The sequence below is a fragment of the Schistocerca piceifrons genome, chromosome 7 (assembly GCF_021461385.2).
Source record: "Schistocerca piceifrons isolate TAMUIC-IGC-003096 chromosome 7, iqSchPice1.1, whole genome shotgun sequence".
NCBI classification, from domain to species: domain Eukaryota; kingdom Metazoa; phylum Arthropoda; class Insecta; order Orthoptera; family Acrididae; genus Schistocerca; species Schistocerca piceifrons.
The window spans coordinates 289,893,531-289,911,309 of NC_060144.1; the positions used below are offsets into that span (position 1 = coordinate 289,893,531).

At 42.0% G+C, this 17,779-nt stretch overlaps 1 protein-coding gene across 1 annotated transcript in view; it reads right to left on the reverse strand.

Annotated features, from left to right (window-relative positions):
• Window positions 1-17,779, reverse strand: part of LOC124805635 (protein O-mannosyl-transferase TMTC1-like) — a 654,220-nt gene that overhangs the window by 178,358 nt on the left and 458,083 nt on the right. Inside the window, exons 6-8 of the mRNA XM_047266203.1 lie at window positions 14,404-14,535; window positions 6,012-6,084; window positions 705-808 (exon numbers count right to left, since the gene is read on the reverse strand). Of these exons, the coding sequence (XP_047122159.1) occupies window positions 705-808; window positions 6,012-6,084; window positions 14,404-14,535 (309 nt within the window). The remainder of the gene's footprint in view (window positions 1-704; window positions 809-6,011; window positions 6,085-14,403; window positions 14,536-17,779) is intronic.

Genomic DNA, 17,779 nt, shown 5'->3' on the forward strand with positions numbered 1-17,779 from the left:
GAATATGTTCACATTATGTGTGTTTTCCTGCGAACATTCATTTGGTAGCTCCAGATTTGAAAAATCTGTGATTATATGTTTGATTGCCTCCAGTACTGCTAAAGGAAGAGACTTTTTGTGTGTAAATGCATCTAATTTACTAGAAAATTCAGCTTACCTGTTCTTACAACGGTCACGTTATTCAGGTTATCTACATTTTATTCACTGTTTACACCCATTTTCTTCTTCTTCAGACCCAAATTCATATCTGACGTACCTGTTTCCCACAAATTTGCGTTTCTTATACACTTAAGTTGTTTACATATGAAAGAACAACATATTCTAGTACATTACAGAAACACTATTTTCAAACAAACTTGTATTAGAAACATAGCACTGATTTCCTTAGTCGTAATGGCAACGTCTGGTAGGTAACAGTTGCATCAAAGAGAGGGATATTCACAGCCTTCTAAACTGAATGGTTTCCAAGATATGACTGTCCAAATCTGGGGGTATATACAAGTGTGAAAATTGTCAGTCGCATATCAGATTTAAAAATATTGTCCGAAGGCCTTGAAATCATCTGACTGTCACGAGAGTCCAAACTACAGTATGGAATAGAGAACAGAAATTGTCAACTTTCATCAATTTAGACATAAGACGTTCAGTTGAACGATTCACGTGACTACTTGGAATCGTAAGGACGAAATGGGATTGGTACTCACCGGACTAGCCTGCTGGGGTGGAATGCAGCGGGGTTGTCCTGGCTGGAGAAGCGTGGCAGCGAACCTTGGAGCAGCGCCAAACGGAACACAAGTAGCGCGCTCAGCTGTGAACAGCAACACCACACTGTGAGCTGTATCTCAAATGTCACAATTTTATGTCGATTTCTTGCATAACGTCCCCATACATGTGGGACTTCACTTTTCTAAATAATACTCTGTTGTGTACGACGTTCAGGCAGTGTTGTATGTTTGTGCGTGCGTGTGTGTGTGTGTGTGTGTGTGTGTGTGTGTGTGTGACGGAGAGAGAGAGAGAGAGCGACTCGCAGTGTGGGAATATTGCTGCGAGGTTAGGTTGTTCTCAACTGGTAGCAGACCACATTGGTCTGGCACGTTTATTGTTCAGTAGAGGTGTTTTCAAACTGTGCGTCACGGTTCCTAGGCGCATCGCGGCTTCAAAGTAGGATCGTCGCGCTGGTTATATAAAAATAATGATTTAGTCTATTTTCTTCCTGAGTAAGGGATCAAGGAGTGCACTAGTTGTGATATCTAGCGAACAGGCAAGTAACTGTTGTTACTATAGCAGCATGGTGAATGTCAGGTTAGTACAGTGAAAGAAAAAATTTAGTGATGAAGATATACTTTATGTTTCCCTGTTCTTGACATCGGTCTAGAAGACAATGACGTTGAGTGAAGAACTGGGCCTTTGTGGATCATTTAAATGAACTCAGCGATTACTTTCTGAATTACTTTCCAAAAGAAGTTGATCAATACAATTGAATCAAAATTCTTTCAGTACAGAACTCCCATAAATAGTCAGCACTGGAAAACAAAATCAGTTTATTAATACTTTTTCAGACCTCACACTGAAACCTAAGTTCGTGTCGTCATTACTGCTTGAAATTTTTATCTTGATGAAATAAGAATATCAGCAAGTTTTGATACATTTTGTAATATCCTACTCATGTGAGGTACGTTTTTCAGCATTGGTGGTACCTAACACAAAATACAGATCGCGAATGATGAAGAAAGAAATGTGAATCGCAATTTTAAATCTTGTGCCTGGATTTGGGAAGCTATAATTGATTTAGTAGCATGAATAAGAAGAAATAACAATAAGTGTTATGTAAAATGTGTTATATGAACAACTAATAAAGAAATAACTACTCTTCTTCACCTTAATGATAGCAACCGAAGAAATGATTTAAATTTGTACTACAGCAAAGACCTGAACCCAGATTTCTGTACCTGCTAGGCAAATGTGCTAGCCATTACATCACCACAGCATTACAGCTAACACCGCTGCATGGACTAACCTAGCCTCCTGCTCTCCGTAACACTAACTTCAATTCACGTCATCAGTCTATTTCCCCCTTTTTTATCATTATTGCCGAAGTTCTCCAGCATTGGAATAGCACCCCACAATTGGACGTAATGGGAAAATCATTTCTTCGACTTCTATCATTGTCGTAGGCAACGGCCTTGCCGCAGTGGATACACCGGTTCCCGTGAGATCACCGAAGTTAAGCGCTGTCGGGCGTGGCCGGCACTTGGCTGGTCACCATACAGGCCGCCATGTGCTGTTGCCATTTTTCGCGGTGCATTCAGCCTCGTGATGCCAATTGAGGAGCTACTCGACCAAATAGTAGCGGCTCCGGTCAAAGAAAACCATCGTAACGACCGGGAGAGCGGTGTGCTGACCACACGCCCCTCCTATCCGCATCCTTCATCTGAGGATGACACGGCGGTCGGATGGTCCCGATGGGCCACTTGTGGCCTGAAGACGGAGTGCTATCATTGTTGTAGAAAAAGTGAGACTCATATGTCTCAAGGAAAATTTAATTATATCAGATAAATAGATACTCTTATTAATTTTTCAAAACCACAATTTGTTTATCCCAGACTTGGAGAAGGATGTCATAAGCGAAAGGAGCCACGGTTACTTACGTTTAGGTCAATTCTGCCGCGGATCCCAAAAGTATGAAAACCGGTGGTCTAATATGATTTGTTTTACGTGTAGGACTGTCAGTAAATTAGTGGCTCATGGTCTTTAGAGAAATTAAGGTGGGTGTCTTGTGGAGACAATGTAGCCTTTCTTCCTTTTTTTGCATTTGCTAACCTGTGACCGTCATAGAACTTTTCTGAACCTGGCAGGGCACCACCCTACCATCAAAGTTCGTGAACTTGCTCCCTACGCAGATTGCATATTAGGAGCATTTGAGTTTTATCTAGGGACTAACAACACATTCTATACTCCAAGTACGAATTTAATTTGGCATCTAGTCCTTTCGAGTTCCTGAAGTCAAAATTCAGATGGAGAAATAATTTATCCAATAACGTCTTTATTCTTTACGTCTACGTCTCAAAGGCTGGAAATACAACTAACACAAAAAAGAAAAAAAAACAAGAGTTAGTTGCTTTGATGAAATCCTTCTGTACGTTGTATTAAGTAGTGATTATGCTTAACGAGTAGCTTTGTGTGATAAGTTTCTTAGTTTTGTCGCTGTCTGATACTAATCTTGAAAACAAGGAGTCTTCGCAGTGGGTATTCATGAAATGAAGTCACGCGTCCACGTTAGGGACAGACACATAATTATTTTGATGAAAAATTCTATAGTATACCTCCTGACGCAAAGTCTTAAACTCTTATTGTAAACTTTTATTGGATCAAAAATTAATGAATGAAATTCCAGTGAATTAAAAGGGTTCGTTTTCTTTCAGAGACACAGTTCTGTTTTATCCCGTCATCATGTTTCACCAAAGTTGTGGAATTTTCACACTTGTGGCGAATAAAAGAATTTTTCTTTCAAGAAGTCAGACACTTTCAATTCATTATTATTTTCTGCGAGCATATGACTAATATTACATTGCAATATGATTATAAAATAAAGTTGGTGGCCCTAAAAATTATTGTTCCGATATTAGACCCTTCGTTACCAAAGTTATCGTTGAATACTGATTCGAGATGGAGGCAGGAGGGGAAAAGTTACAGATCGTAAAGTGAAACTCAGGTCGGTCTATTCCCATCTGAAATACCTCCATGCCAGGGGCGTAGGAATCCAAGTTTATACGGTGTGTCTTTTCTTTCTTAACGCTTTTGGATCTGCAGTGCCCTCTATAGACACTGCTGCATCCCACAAAAATTGCATTAATATCCACTGAGCTCTCTTGAGAAAATCTGCCCCAAACAAAAACGGACGACTTTCTCTCAGTGTTGAGAAATGTGAAATTGTGCGTATCGTGGAACTTTTGAAACAGTCAGTATCTTCAATTCAGAAACCAGAGAAACTCATTAAGTGGTTCTTTGGTTTCGTTATTCATTTCTGCTACTTTATTATCGACGAACTGATCTTTTATGTTATTTTAACAGCTTATTTTTTGGTCTACTTTAAAACTTGCTCCCATGCCTGTAGAAGTATATCTACACTAAAATGCAAATAGTACAATGAAGTTAATTCAGGTATTCCACTGACGCGCATTTTGTTTCGCACTTTCAGGAAATGAAAATTCCTGTAACTATGTCGAACATCCTTCTTGGTGGTATGGAATCATCTTGTCTAAATCCTTAGCCCACTACATATTATGCTGTATTCTGATGAAGTCTGTTGGAAGTTGTAACATCAGTAGGTAACATCAGTAGGTTACAAATCCTTTCTTGGGAAAATGAACAGATATGCATTATGGTGCTTTGGGAAAAGTTTCACTCCTCGGAGATTCTGAAAGTAATTTTGCATTTTGTTTTGTGTACTATATATGACCCAGGTTCAGTGATTTATGTGTAACATAATGACTGCTGCTCCTCTGAAGTAATGATTTATTCAAACCATGATTATTTCGGGCTATTAAAATACCATCCTTAGGTTATGAAATTGTTGTATTTGGTCATGCGTAATATGTGGCCGTGACAGTCACTGCGCCTTAGGCTGAAATCGACCTTCTGAGATGTAGTGGTCTGGAACGTTGACTGGTCTCACCGCATATTGTGCACGACCAAATGAAGTAGCGACACACAAGGAAATGGGGTTTTAACATCTAGAAAGCGGTCGTGGTTTCAATTAACAATTATTACAGGTAAATCGAATGTCATTGTATTACCCATTTCGCTCAGTTGTCGGTGTGCTACAAACCAAATTTGCTGTCCGTAATTTCTAATGTAAAACTATCATGTGTAGGTACCTATCCTACTTCTACATCTACATCTACATGATTACTATGCAATTCACATTTAAGTGCTTGGTAGAGGGTTCATCGAACCACAATCATGCTATCTCTCTAGCATTCCACTCACGAACAGCTCGCGAGAAAAACGAACACCTAAACCTTTCTGTTCGAGCTCTGATTTCTCTTATTTTATTTTGATGGTCATTCCTACCTAATTAGGTTGGGCTCAACAAAATATTTTCGCATTCGGAAGAGAAAGTTTGTGACTGAAATTTCGTAAATAGATCTCGCCGTGACGAAAAACGTCTTTGCTTTAATGACTTCCATCTCAACTCGCGTATCATATCTGCCACACTCTCTCCACTATTACGTGATAATACAAAACGAGCTGCGCTTTTTTGCATCCTTTCGATGTCCTCCGTCAATCTCACCTGGTAAGGATCCCACACCGCGCAGCAATATTCTAACAGAGGACGAACGAGTGTAGTGTAAGCTGTCTCTTTAGTGGACTTGTTGCATGTTCTAAGTGTCCTGCCTATGAAACGCAACCTTTGGCTCGCCTTCCCCACAGTATTATCTATGTGATCTTTCCAAGTGAAGTTGTTCGTAATTTTAACACCCAGGTACTTAGTTGAATCGACAGCCTTGAGAATTGTACTATTTATCGAGTAATCGAATTCCAACGAATTTCTTATGGAGCTCATGTGGATCACCTCACACTTTTCGTTATTTAGCGTCAACTGCCACCTGCCACACCATAAAACGGCTTTACACTGCTTGCGGCAATACTTCCGGGATATCCAAGTTTTTCCTAACTGTTTCTCTCTAATTCGTTTTGATTTTTCTGCCTACTGGGTTTCTCTTTCAAACTAAAAAGCTCAGCTGAAAAAACCGTAAACAAAACGACTCTTTTGTTTAAGAAAGGAACTCTTCTAGTGCGATATATTGTTTCGTAACTGAGTGACAAGTTTCTCGAAATGTCTGTCCTGAATACATCACTGTGTAGTTTGGAAACGTGGACCATGGGATATCACTTAAGGGAGAACATGGAAGCACTTAAACGTGATCTGCAGAGGGATGTTGACAGTGACGAAAATAAGAGATACTTGGAAAAACGGGCCAGGGAGCTGGTACGCGCACATTACTTACCGCCATCAGCAATTTGGCTGCCCTTCGACTAAAGAGTACCGTCTCGGTGTTGCAGCGCACCTCCACCAGGCTCCTAAAACAGTAACAGATTTATGGCAAAAACGGCGGAATTGAAAAGATTCCTTGCGCCTAGCTACAGACAGGTATGTTCTCCTCACTAATGTACCTCCATACAGCCTACTGTTCGTTTGGTCGACGAATTCTCGCATTGGCTAGTTGGATTTTATGAAATGACTATACCAAGCATTGTTGTATAGCTGTCATGGAAAACACTGTACCAGAAAAGGGGTAGCAACTGTTCCTTTGTATCGTAAGCCTAGAAACTGGAATTTGTTATTCGCTCTCGATGTACTCAGTGACACGATGTCGTATAGGTACGAAATACCTATCCCTCATGCCAAGTTTACGTCAGTAATAATAATGATAACTGAGCGAGAATGGGCCCGTGAATGTAGCGAAATTCGTGATTGAAAACCGAAAGGCTGTGTGTGGCGTAAACGTATTGACAGACAAACAAAGCCAAGCGGCATACAGGCAGTTCCATTTCATTTCAGAGCGAAGGAAACAATGCTTTTTTCGTGGAAGCAAGGTTTTCTGGAATCTAAAGTAGACGGGTAATTAATATCTTTTGAAACCTTCTATCTTTGATAAGCAAGTGTTCCGTATTTTTTAAGAGTTCAAGCTACTGTAATTTAATAAAATCAGGTGATTCTGAGACACGTAGCTCTGCAACTACACAAAGTAAAATTCTCAAATGATATTCAAAATGTAAGTAAGTATAGTTTGAGGTGGTATTCATGCAGTACTTTAGAATTTAATGTTAATTTTCATAATATTTAATATTTTCTCTGAATAACGCCGTTTTTAATTCGAATAAAACATCTGCATCACCTCTGAACTATCACGAGGCTGTGGTCGATATCCTGTTGCTTTTGTTTCAAAGCAAACCAGCTCACACCTACGTACAGCGAGAGCATAAATATTTATTACTAGCTGGCGAACCTGGCATATCCCGGATATTCAATTTGCTAATGTTCAATTAGGAACGAAAACAAATGAACTGTGTTTGCAGTGTAATGTCTCGGAGGGTTTCTGTACGCTTGGCGCATCTGCTTCGAGTGTTTACGACGTGGATGTGTTAACATCTCTATGGCGATACCTCTTCAGAGCTCCCGTAGAGCCATTTGCACTTTGCATCTGAAAGCTGTCAAAAGCGCTACCAGGTGTCAGGGATTTCCTTAAGTTGACTCGACTGTAGAGTTGTTTTGTTGTTGTGGTCTTCAGTCCTGAGGCTGGTTTGATGCAGCTCTCCATGCTAATCTATCCTGTGCAAGCTCCTTCATCTCCCAGTACCTACTGCAACCTATATCCTTCTGAATCCGCTTAATGTATTCATCTCTTGGTCTCCCTCTACGATTTTTACCCTCCACCCTGCCCTCCAATGCTAAATTTATGATCCCTTGATGCCTCAGAACACGTCCTACCAACCGATCCTTTCTTCTAGTCAAGTTGTGCCACAAACTTCTCTTCTCGCCAATCCTATTCAATACCTCCTCATTAGTTACGTGATCTACCCACCTAATCTTCAACATTCTTCTGTAGCACCACATTTCGAAAGCTTCTATTCTGTTCTTGTCCAAGCTATTTATTGTCCATGTTTCACTTCCATACATGGCTACACTCCATACAAATACTTTCAGAAACGACTTCCTGACACTTAAACCTATACTCGATGTTAACAAATTTCTCTTCTTCAGAAACGCTTTTCTTGCCATTGCCAGTCTACATTTTATATCCTCTCTACTTCGACCATCATTAGTTATTTTGCTCCCCAAATAGCAAAACTCCTTTACTACTTTAAGTGTCTCATTTCCTAATCTAATTCCCTCAGCATCACCCGATTTAATTTGACTACATTCCATTATCCTCGTTTTGCTTTTGTTGATGTTCATCTTATATCCTCCTTTCAAGAAACTGTCCATTCCGTTCAACTGCTCTTCCAAGTCCTTTGCTGCCTCTGACAGAATTACAATGTCATCGGCGAACCTCAAAGTTTTTACTTCTTCTCCACGAATTTTAATACCTACTTCGAATTTTTCTTTTGTTTCCTTTACTGCTTACTCAATATACAGATTGAATAACATCGGGGAGAGGCTACAACCCTGTCTCACTCCCTTTCCAACCACTGCTTCCCTTTCATGCTCCTCGACTCTTATAACTGCCATCTGCTTTCTGTACAAATTGTAAATAGCCTTTCGCTCCCTGTATTTTACCCCTGCCACCTTTAGAATTTGAAAGAGAGTATTCCAGTCAACATTGTCAAAAGCTTTCTCTAAGTCTACAAATGCTAGAAACGTAGGTTTGCCTTTCCTTAATCTTCCTTCTAAGATAAGTCGTAAGGTCAGTATTGCCTCACGTGTTCCAACATTTCTACGGAATCCAAACTGATCTTCCCCAAGGCCGGCTTCTACCAGTTTTTCCATTCGTCTGTAAATAATTCGCGTTAGTATTTTGCAGCTGTGACTTATTAAACTGATAGTTCGGTAATTTTCACATCTGTCAACACCTGCTTTCTTTGGGATTGGAATTATTATATTCTTCTTGAAGTCTGAGGGTATTTCGCGTGTCTCGTGCATCTTGCTGACCAGATGGTAGAGTTTTGTCAGGACTGGCTCTCCCAAGGCCGTCAGTAGTTCTAATGGAATGTTGTCTACTCCGGGGGCCTTGTTTTGACTCAGGTCTTTCAGTGCTCTGTCAAACTCCTCACGCAGTATCGTATCTTCCATTTCATCTTTATCTACATCCTCTTCCATTTCCATAATATTGTCTTCAAGTACATCGCCCTTGTATAGACCCTCTATATACTCCTTCCACCTTTCTGCTTTCCCCTCTTTGCTTAGAACTGGATTTCCATCTGAGCTCTTGATATTCATACAAGTGGCTCTCTTTACTCCAAAGGTCTCTTTAATTTTCCTGTAGGCAATATCTATCTTACCCCTAGTGAGATAAGCCTCTACATCCTTACATCGTCTAGCCATGCCTGCTTAGCCATTCTGCACTTCCTGTCGATCTCATTTTTGAGACGTTTGTATTCCTTTTTGCCTGCTTCATTTACTGCATTTTTATATTTTCTCCTTTCATCAAATAAATTCAATATTTCTTCTGTTACCCAAGAATTTCTACTTGCCCTCGTCATTTTACCTACTTGATCCTCTGCTGCCTACACTACTTCATCCCTCAGAGCTACCCATTCTTCTTCTTCTGTATTTCTTTCCCCCATTCCTGTCAATTGTTCCCTTACGCTCTGGTTCTTTGAGTTTATCCAGGTCCCATCACCTTAAATTCCAACCATTTTGCAATTTCTTCAGTTTTAATCTACAGTTCATAACCAATAGATTGTGGTCAGAGTCCACATCTGCCTGTGGAAATGTCCTACAATTTAAAACCTGGTTCCTAAATCTCTGTCTTACCATTATATAATCTATCTGATACCTATTAGTATCTCCAGGATTCTTCCATGTATACAACTTTCTTTTATGATTCTTGAACCAAGGATTAGCTATGATTAAGTTATGCTCTGTGCAAAATTCTACCAGACGGCTTCCTCTTTCAATTCTTAGTCCCAATCCATATTCAACTACTATGTTTCCCTCTCTCCCTTTTCCTACTGTCGAATTCCAGTCACCCATGACTATTTAATTTTCGTCTCCCTTCACTATCTGAATAATTTCTTTTATCTCATCATACATTTCTTCAATTTCGTCGTCATCTGCAGAGCGAGTTGGCATATAAACTTGTACTACTGTAGTAGGAATGGGCTTCGTGTCTATCTTGGCCAGTGTAATACGTTCACTATGCTGTTTGTAGTAGCTTACCCGCACTCCTATTTTTTAATTCATTATTAAACCTACTCCTGCATTACCCCTATTTGATTTTGAGAGAGTATGTTGGTAATAAAAACTAAAATATTAAGAAATAATTCATGATGCGGCACTTTTTTACATATTCCAGTGTTTGTGCACTCATAGCTTTTGAACTATGTGCCGTAAAATTATATGTTTGTGTAGGTACAATCAGTGGCAAATGTGGATACTCCGTGGAAAATGCGTTGTTATTAGAGTTAGTAGCAAAGAAGTAACACATTTTACCATCATAGACAATGCGGCAGTTTTTCACGAAACCGAGTGTTTATGACGTCATATCTCCTGAACTATGTGTGGTGCCACGATATAATTTTGTAGATGCATTTAGCTACATAAGTAGATATTGTCTGCGAAATTTATTGCGAGTAGAGTTAATAGCACGGAAGTAATAATTGTCAAGCATGATGTGGCAGTCTTCCACGCGTGTTGTTATTTATGACGTCATATCTCTATAGCTCTGATAAGGAGTCGGTCCTTAACTGAAATTAATGTTTAATAAGAAGAGGTTAAAACCTACATAAGTTAATGAAAATACCCTATGGAACATTCTTTGTCTTGTTGTGTACATTAGTCGGCAATAATACACATAGAGGTGGCATGGTACATAAAAATATTGGTACAAATTTCACCACTTGTTAAAGCAGGATGAGAGACATAACATTTTCGTGTTTGACACAGGTCAGACTCCCACTATAAAGGTCTATATCATACTGTCAGTAAGGACATGCCCCCCTTGGGCACTAATGCACGTTTTGCACCTGTTATTCAGCTGGCTACTAAACTGTGATGATTTTCTTGGGGGATGTTGTCCCACCGCCCTCGTAAGACGATTTTCAGTTCTTGCACTGTTCAGGGAGGGGGAGGTCGTTGAGAAAGACGTGTGTCAAGAGCATCCCCGGCATGCTCCATAAGGTTTAGTTCCGGGAAGTATACAGGCCGTTCCATTCATTCAATATTTTCACTTACCAGTGTGTCCGACACTTCAGCGGTGTTTTGAGAGTAGGCATTGTTGTTCACAAACAGAAAGTCGGGACGTACCGCAACCCTAAGCAGACGAAAATGATTCAGAATGATTTCGCTGCAATCCCGGTGTGTTGTGACGTCGCCTCACTCTAAGGTTTGCAGCGCTGTTTTGCCATTGTGCATGATGCCTGATCACACGATAGCGCTTAGACCGATGACGTTCATGAGCATTCTGTTGGGTGTAACTTCTTCTCCTCTCTGTCCACACCAACTGGCTGCCAAACTAACTTGCCACGGTGTAAACGAGGCTCGTCGGAGAACACACAGGACCACTGTTGGTGGCCCCAACCAACATGCTCCCTACGCCAACGAAGTCTTTCTCGACGATAGCGTAGTGGAAGAGTGGTGTCTGTAGCACGTTTCCGACCATACAAACCAGCTTGATTTAATCCTCACGAAATGGTTATGGCATAGAAACATGTAACGTTAGCGGCTGAAATGTCTGCAGCTATCTGCCTTGGAGTGAGACGTATTCTCTTTTTGGCCGCTAAGTCTATGTATCGATCGTCTTGCTGTTTGGTGGTCAATTTACGACCACCGGCATGCCTTCGCATGGCATTTCCACCTTCAATGGCCTTTTATATTCACGAGATGACACTTTCTGACACACCCGTTACAGTGGCCACAGTAGTTTAATGGGCTGTGACAGCAAACCGCCTTCGAGCCGTTCAGTGGTTCGACCGGCTTCGAGCCATCCAGCAGTTCGCCCAAGATCGCATGTACTCAGTTGATGTCTTGCAGACGCGTTGTCGTACCACACGGAATGTCCCACTAATCAGTTCCACAACAACTTGCGCCAGACACAGTACTGCCTGAACTATCAAGTGCATAGAAAGCCTTCATTGTGTTCAACACGTCCACGTTCCTTAGGAAGTGTCAGTTGTTCCTTGGAAATTGTCAAGCAGTGAATAATAATAGTACACTGAGTGGTGGGAGAAGCAAAGGCGAAGGGACACGAATACGTCATAGCTACTGAAGCCTATGGAATGCATTGGCTTCTGTCGAGTCCTGGTATACGGATTTCCGACTTGCCACATTTAAATCAGCGGAGACTTGAGACGCATCCGACTGTCAATCTTTTCTTACGGAACTGCGTAGGCTACGCGACGTCCAATCGTCAAACGTAATGGTCATCACGTGCAGCATTTTACACCTGTGGGAACATTACCTCTGAATTCTTACTGAAGGTCGACCCGGGACTCTGTTAACCTATGAAACACGAAATCGTGGTATATTCTCCTATAGGCCACGCCCACGCGAGTTCCATTAGTGATGGTCACACGTTTATCGACGGTCAACTCCGCTGTTCCGCGTTAGTGTCTGTAGCAGACTGCGTGGCTATCCTGTGTACAGTCACGCCAAAAGTTGCATCCAACCGAAAAAATTTAGCCTCATACACCGCACATATTCAAATGGGACAACTCTCATTGTGACTCTTGGCAACTCAGACTAGCACATTCTAAGACTAAATGTATTTACACCAGCCTTTCATCGCCATCAAATAGCTCAGTTTTACAGGGAAATTCAGTTTTTTACTGAACTCTTGACTAACGGACAATTTGTTAAGCCGTATCTCCATAATTATTTCTTCCTTTCTTCCTTATACCTTAATGGTTCAAATGGCTCTGAGCACTATGGGACTCAACTGCTAAGGTCATTAGTCCCCTAGAACTTAGAACTAGTTAAACCTAACTAACCTAAGGACATCACAAACATCCATGCCCGAGGCAGGATTCGAACCTGCGACCGTAGCGGTCTTGCGGTTCCAGACTGCAGCGCCTTTAACCGCACGGCCACCTTATACCTTAGTAAACTGCGTATGAATACAGAGACACATAAGCAGCAAATATTTTTCCGTTGCTTGTGCCGTAGCTACAAATACAGTCTGCCGACGCTGACACCGCTCAGGCAGAATCTTTGACATTTTTCATCATGTGTTCTGTTATAACTCTGACAATCTTGACAAAATATTATAATATTTATTGTTTGCTAACATAGTTATGTTGCTCTACAACGTTATTATTTTACTCAAGTCGTAGTTCTTTCACGTTATATGTAAATATTATTTCTAATAATTTCTAATCAAGGTACACGACCTACCGTTATAACCATGTACTCTTTCGTTTGTTGTGTAACTTTATCTGAATATGATTACTGGAAGTAAAATTGATTGTCAAATAAAAGGAAGAAAACCTCTTCAAATGAAACGGTGCTATAAACGCTATTACATCCTACAAGGGACATGGCACATTTACCAGGTCCAGCTGAAATTTTAAGCAGCGAAAATAATTATTGACATAATATCTTGTGGGAAATGGATGGATTAATATTAGTAGATTTCTTGTTCAAAATAGCTTCGAAAGCAAGTCTTTGTAATAAGTTACCTGATTCTACTAAATCCATCTTCAGTTTCGATTAGCATTCATTGATAAGTTACGTCCAATAATGATGTAAGCTAGCAACACAACATGAGCTGAAGTGCTTTCTTCACACTGATGTTATGGACAATGTCCGAACGTGGTAGCTGAGTGGTCAGCGCGACGGGATGTCATGCCTAACAGCCCGGGTTCGATTCCCGGTGGGGTCGGAGATTTTCTCTGCTCATGGACTGGGTGTGATGTTGTCCTTGTAATCATCATTTCACCCCCATCGACACGCAAGTCGCCGAAGTGGCGTCAACTCGAAAGACTTGCACCAGGTGAACGGTCTACCCGACGGGAGGCCCGAGCCACACGGCATTTCCATTACGGACAATATCCGCTTTTGTAGATGGTTAAACCAGAACAGGTAACAAACAGAAAAATACTCTGTCTAAGTCGTCCAATTTCAGTGCCCGTTGTCTCTGAAGGTAAAATCGTCTAGGTTATTAGGCCATTTCGTGTTTCTTTCTGAATATTTCTTCTTTAGCAATCGACGTTTCACACCCCTCTGTTGGCATCTTCTTCAGAAGTCGGTTCCACGGCATTAACAGGACATGTGGAAGGTCAATGTGTATTATCCTGAAGAAATAAAGCGTTCTGCTTTTAAAATGTCTATGAACGGAAGATTGGTGTTTGAAGGAGTTCGGATTACTCGGAACGCCAGAGAAGTCATGAAGATGAACCTTGCAGAGGAGTCGAAATGTCTAAATTTGAACAAAAAATTTCGAGAGGAACATGAGGCGGTCTGACAACTTATAATATTTTATACTCAGTAAAATATTTCGTTAATATATAGGATGCAGATTATAATTGACAGTAAAGTGTACATGAAGAAGTTTGCACAATTATTAAAAATGACTATTGAGAATGGTTTCAAAATCCTCAAGGAATTCTAGTTGGGTATAAGAGAAATTGGTCAAAGCAAACGTTCTGAACACTGCTAGTAGAAAATTTTAAGTATCACGGGACAATTCAGTACGCAAGTGCTAGTGCTCTAGAGAGTTCAAAGATAGTCGGAGTACTTACTTCTTGAGGGAGCTCCAGGAGCGGTAGGCGTCGAACAGCAGGTTGACGAGCAGGGCGGCTACGCCCGTCTCCTTGGCCAGCATGGACAGCGCCGCCAGCAGCACGCTGGTCCACAGGCGCGGCTGCTCACGCCTAGGGCAAACACCACGCCTCACTCGCTGCTCACAGGGGGAGTGCATTGCTTTTGGGGCTGTTTGGAGCTCAACTTCGGGAACAGTGCAGTGAAGCTGTAGCTCATTCTCTGGCACGCTCACGCAAGCAGTAGAAATCTCTTGTGTGACAGCATTGCCTTGTACACTGAGATGACGAAAGCCATGGGATACCTCCTGATATCGCGTCGGACCTCCATTGGCCTGGGGTAGTGCACCTGCTTCACGTGACATGGACTCAACAACACATTCGCAATCTGTGGAAATACTAAGCCGTGCTATTACCTCTACAGCCTCAATAATTGCGAAAGTGTTGCCGGTGCAGGATTCTGTGCACGAAATGACCTCTCGGTTATAGCCCATAAATATTCGATGGGGGTTATGTTGGGGGATCTGGCTGCCCAAATCATTCGATCGAATCGTCCAAAATGTTCTTCAAACCAATTGCGAACAATTGTGACTTGTTGAAATGGAGCATTGTCATACATAAAAAGATGGTTGTTTGTTTTGGAACATGAAGGCCACGAATGGTGGCAAATGGTATCCAGGCAGCCGAACATGACCATTCTGTGTCAATGATCGGTTCAGGTGGAGTATATCACTTAATACATCCCAATCAGACCCACTGTACACCATTATGGAGCCGACACCAGCTTTCACAGCTTGTTGACATCTTGGGTCCATTGCTTCAAAGGGTCTCAAAATGGTTCAAATGGCTCTGAGCACTATGGGACGTCACATCTGAGGTCATCAGTCCCCTAGAACTTAGAACTACTTAAACCTAACTAACCTAAGGACATCACACACATTCATGCCCGAGGCAGGATTCGAACCTGCGACCGTAGCGGTCGCGCGGTTCCGGACTGTAGCGCCTAGAACCGCTCGGCCACTCCGGCCGGCTTTCAAGGGATCTGCCCCGCAATCAAACCCTACCATAAACTCTTACCAACTGAGATCTGGATTCATCTGACGAGGCCATGGTTTTCTAATCGCATGGGATATGGTCACTAGCCAAGGTCGTGTCATGCTGTTAGCAAAGACACTCGCTTTGGTCGTTTGCTGTCACAGCCAATTAATGCCAAATTTCGCCGCAATCTCCTAACTGATACGTCCGTCGTACGTCCCACATTAACTTCTGAGATTATTTCACGTAGTATTGCTTTTCTGTTAGCAATGACGACTCTACGCAAATGCCGCTGCTCGCGGTCGTTAAGTGAATGCAGTCGGCCACCGCGTTGTTCTTGGTGAGAGTAACGTCTGAAATTTTGTATTCTCGGCACGCTCTTGACACTGTGGATCGCGGAATATTGAACTGGTCAACGATTTCTAAATGGAATGTCCCATGCGTCTTGCTCCAACTACGATTCCGCGTTCAAAGTGTGTTAACACACGTCATGCTGGAACAATCACGTAGGAAACGTTTTCACATGAATCGCCTGTTTACAATTAACAGCTCTGTATTGTGCTGCCCTTATATACATTGTGTAAGCGTTAGTACCGCCACCTGTACCTGTGTATATCGCTATCCCGTGACTTTAGTCACCTCAGTGTATATTGTAAGCAGGCCACAGAAGCAGTGGAGATGAGGTGGTGTTATAGAACAGAATCCAAGCTTGTGAATGGATAAATATTCGCTGCCAAATGGTAATAATATTAAAGGAAAAGGATTCTTTCCTAATTGCAGCTAAAGCGAAAGGGATGTCATATATAAAAAACTGTAAAATCAATAGCAATGCATATAGAGGACAGGTCGAGATCAACAAAGAAATCGTCAAATAGTTTAATATGTTTCAAAGATAAAAGGGAACCCTCTGCCAACCACTGAAGTCACCGAGAGCGCGATCGTTAACCAGAGAAGGAAAAAACACGGTGACATTTGTGGTGACGGATGTAGCGCTCGCGACGTCATGGAGTGGCAGAAGAAGCGTTTGAGTATAGGTTAAACAGTGTGTGTGTGTGTGTGTGTGTGTGTGTGTGTGTGTGTGTGTGTGTGTGTGTGTGTGTGTGTGTCTACGTCAGGATAACGTCCCGTTACCTTTTTAAAATAATTTAAAATTGTGCATCGCAATGTTATTCAGTACTGGTTTTGACATATTAGTGGGCCTCTTCTGAGTTATGTACCTGTGCTTCTTAGTCACTTGGTTGTTTATTCATTCATAGATAACTTACAAAAAGATACCAGACGTCATCTTAAGTGAAAAAGGAAACAATTTCTAAAAAATTAAGTAATTAATGCATACAGTAATATAATGCAGGTCTTAGTTACCATGTTGGGTTTTTAATTTTGATACGGTGTGTTTTGGGCTGGCATGAAGAGTGTGTCCTCGACCCGTCTGTTAAGATTTGAGTTATATCTTCAAAAAAAGAGTATTTGAGCTCAAGAACATGTAAGAGTTACCCACATTACGTCTTGGGCATAGGATTTTGCAATGAAATTCATTAAACTGTTAGCGTTCGCAGTAGAACGACAGTTATTTATTATTAAATGATGTTAATTTTTACAAATTCCCACTCTGTTATATAAGTAAACTCCGACTTTGCGACATAAATTGTTTAAGAGGTATACTTTAACTGACTTTTTAAATACACTCCTGGAAATGGAAAAAAGAACACATTGACACCGGTGTGTCAGACCCACCATACTTGCTCCGGACACTGCGAGAGGGCTGTACAAGCAATGATCACACGCACGGCACAGCGGACACACCAGGAACCGCGGTGTTGGCCGTCGAATGGCGCTAGCTGCGTAGCATTTGTGCACCGCCGCCGTCAGTGTCAGCCAGTTTGCCGTGGCATACGGAGCTCCATCGCAGTCTTTAACACTGGTAGCATGCCGCGACAGCGTGGACGTGAACCGTATGTGCAGTTGACGGACTTTGAGCGAGGGCGTATAGTGGGCATGCGGGAGGCTGGGTGGACGTACCGCCGAATTGCTCAACACGTGGGGCGTGAGGTCTCCACAGTACATCGATGTTGTCGCCAGTGGTCGGCGGAAGGTTCACGTGCCCGTCGACCTGGGACCGGACCGCAGCGACGCACGGATGCACGCCAAGACCGTAGGATCCTACGCAGTGCCGTAGGGGACCGCACCGCCACTTCCCAGCAAATTAGGGACGCTGTTGCTCCTGGGGTATCGGCGAGGACCATTCGCAACCGTCTCCATGAAGCTGGGCTACGGTCCCGCACACCGTTAGGCCGTCTTCCGCTCACGCCCCAACATCGTGCAG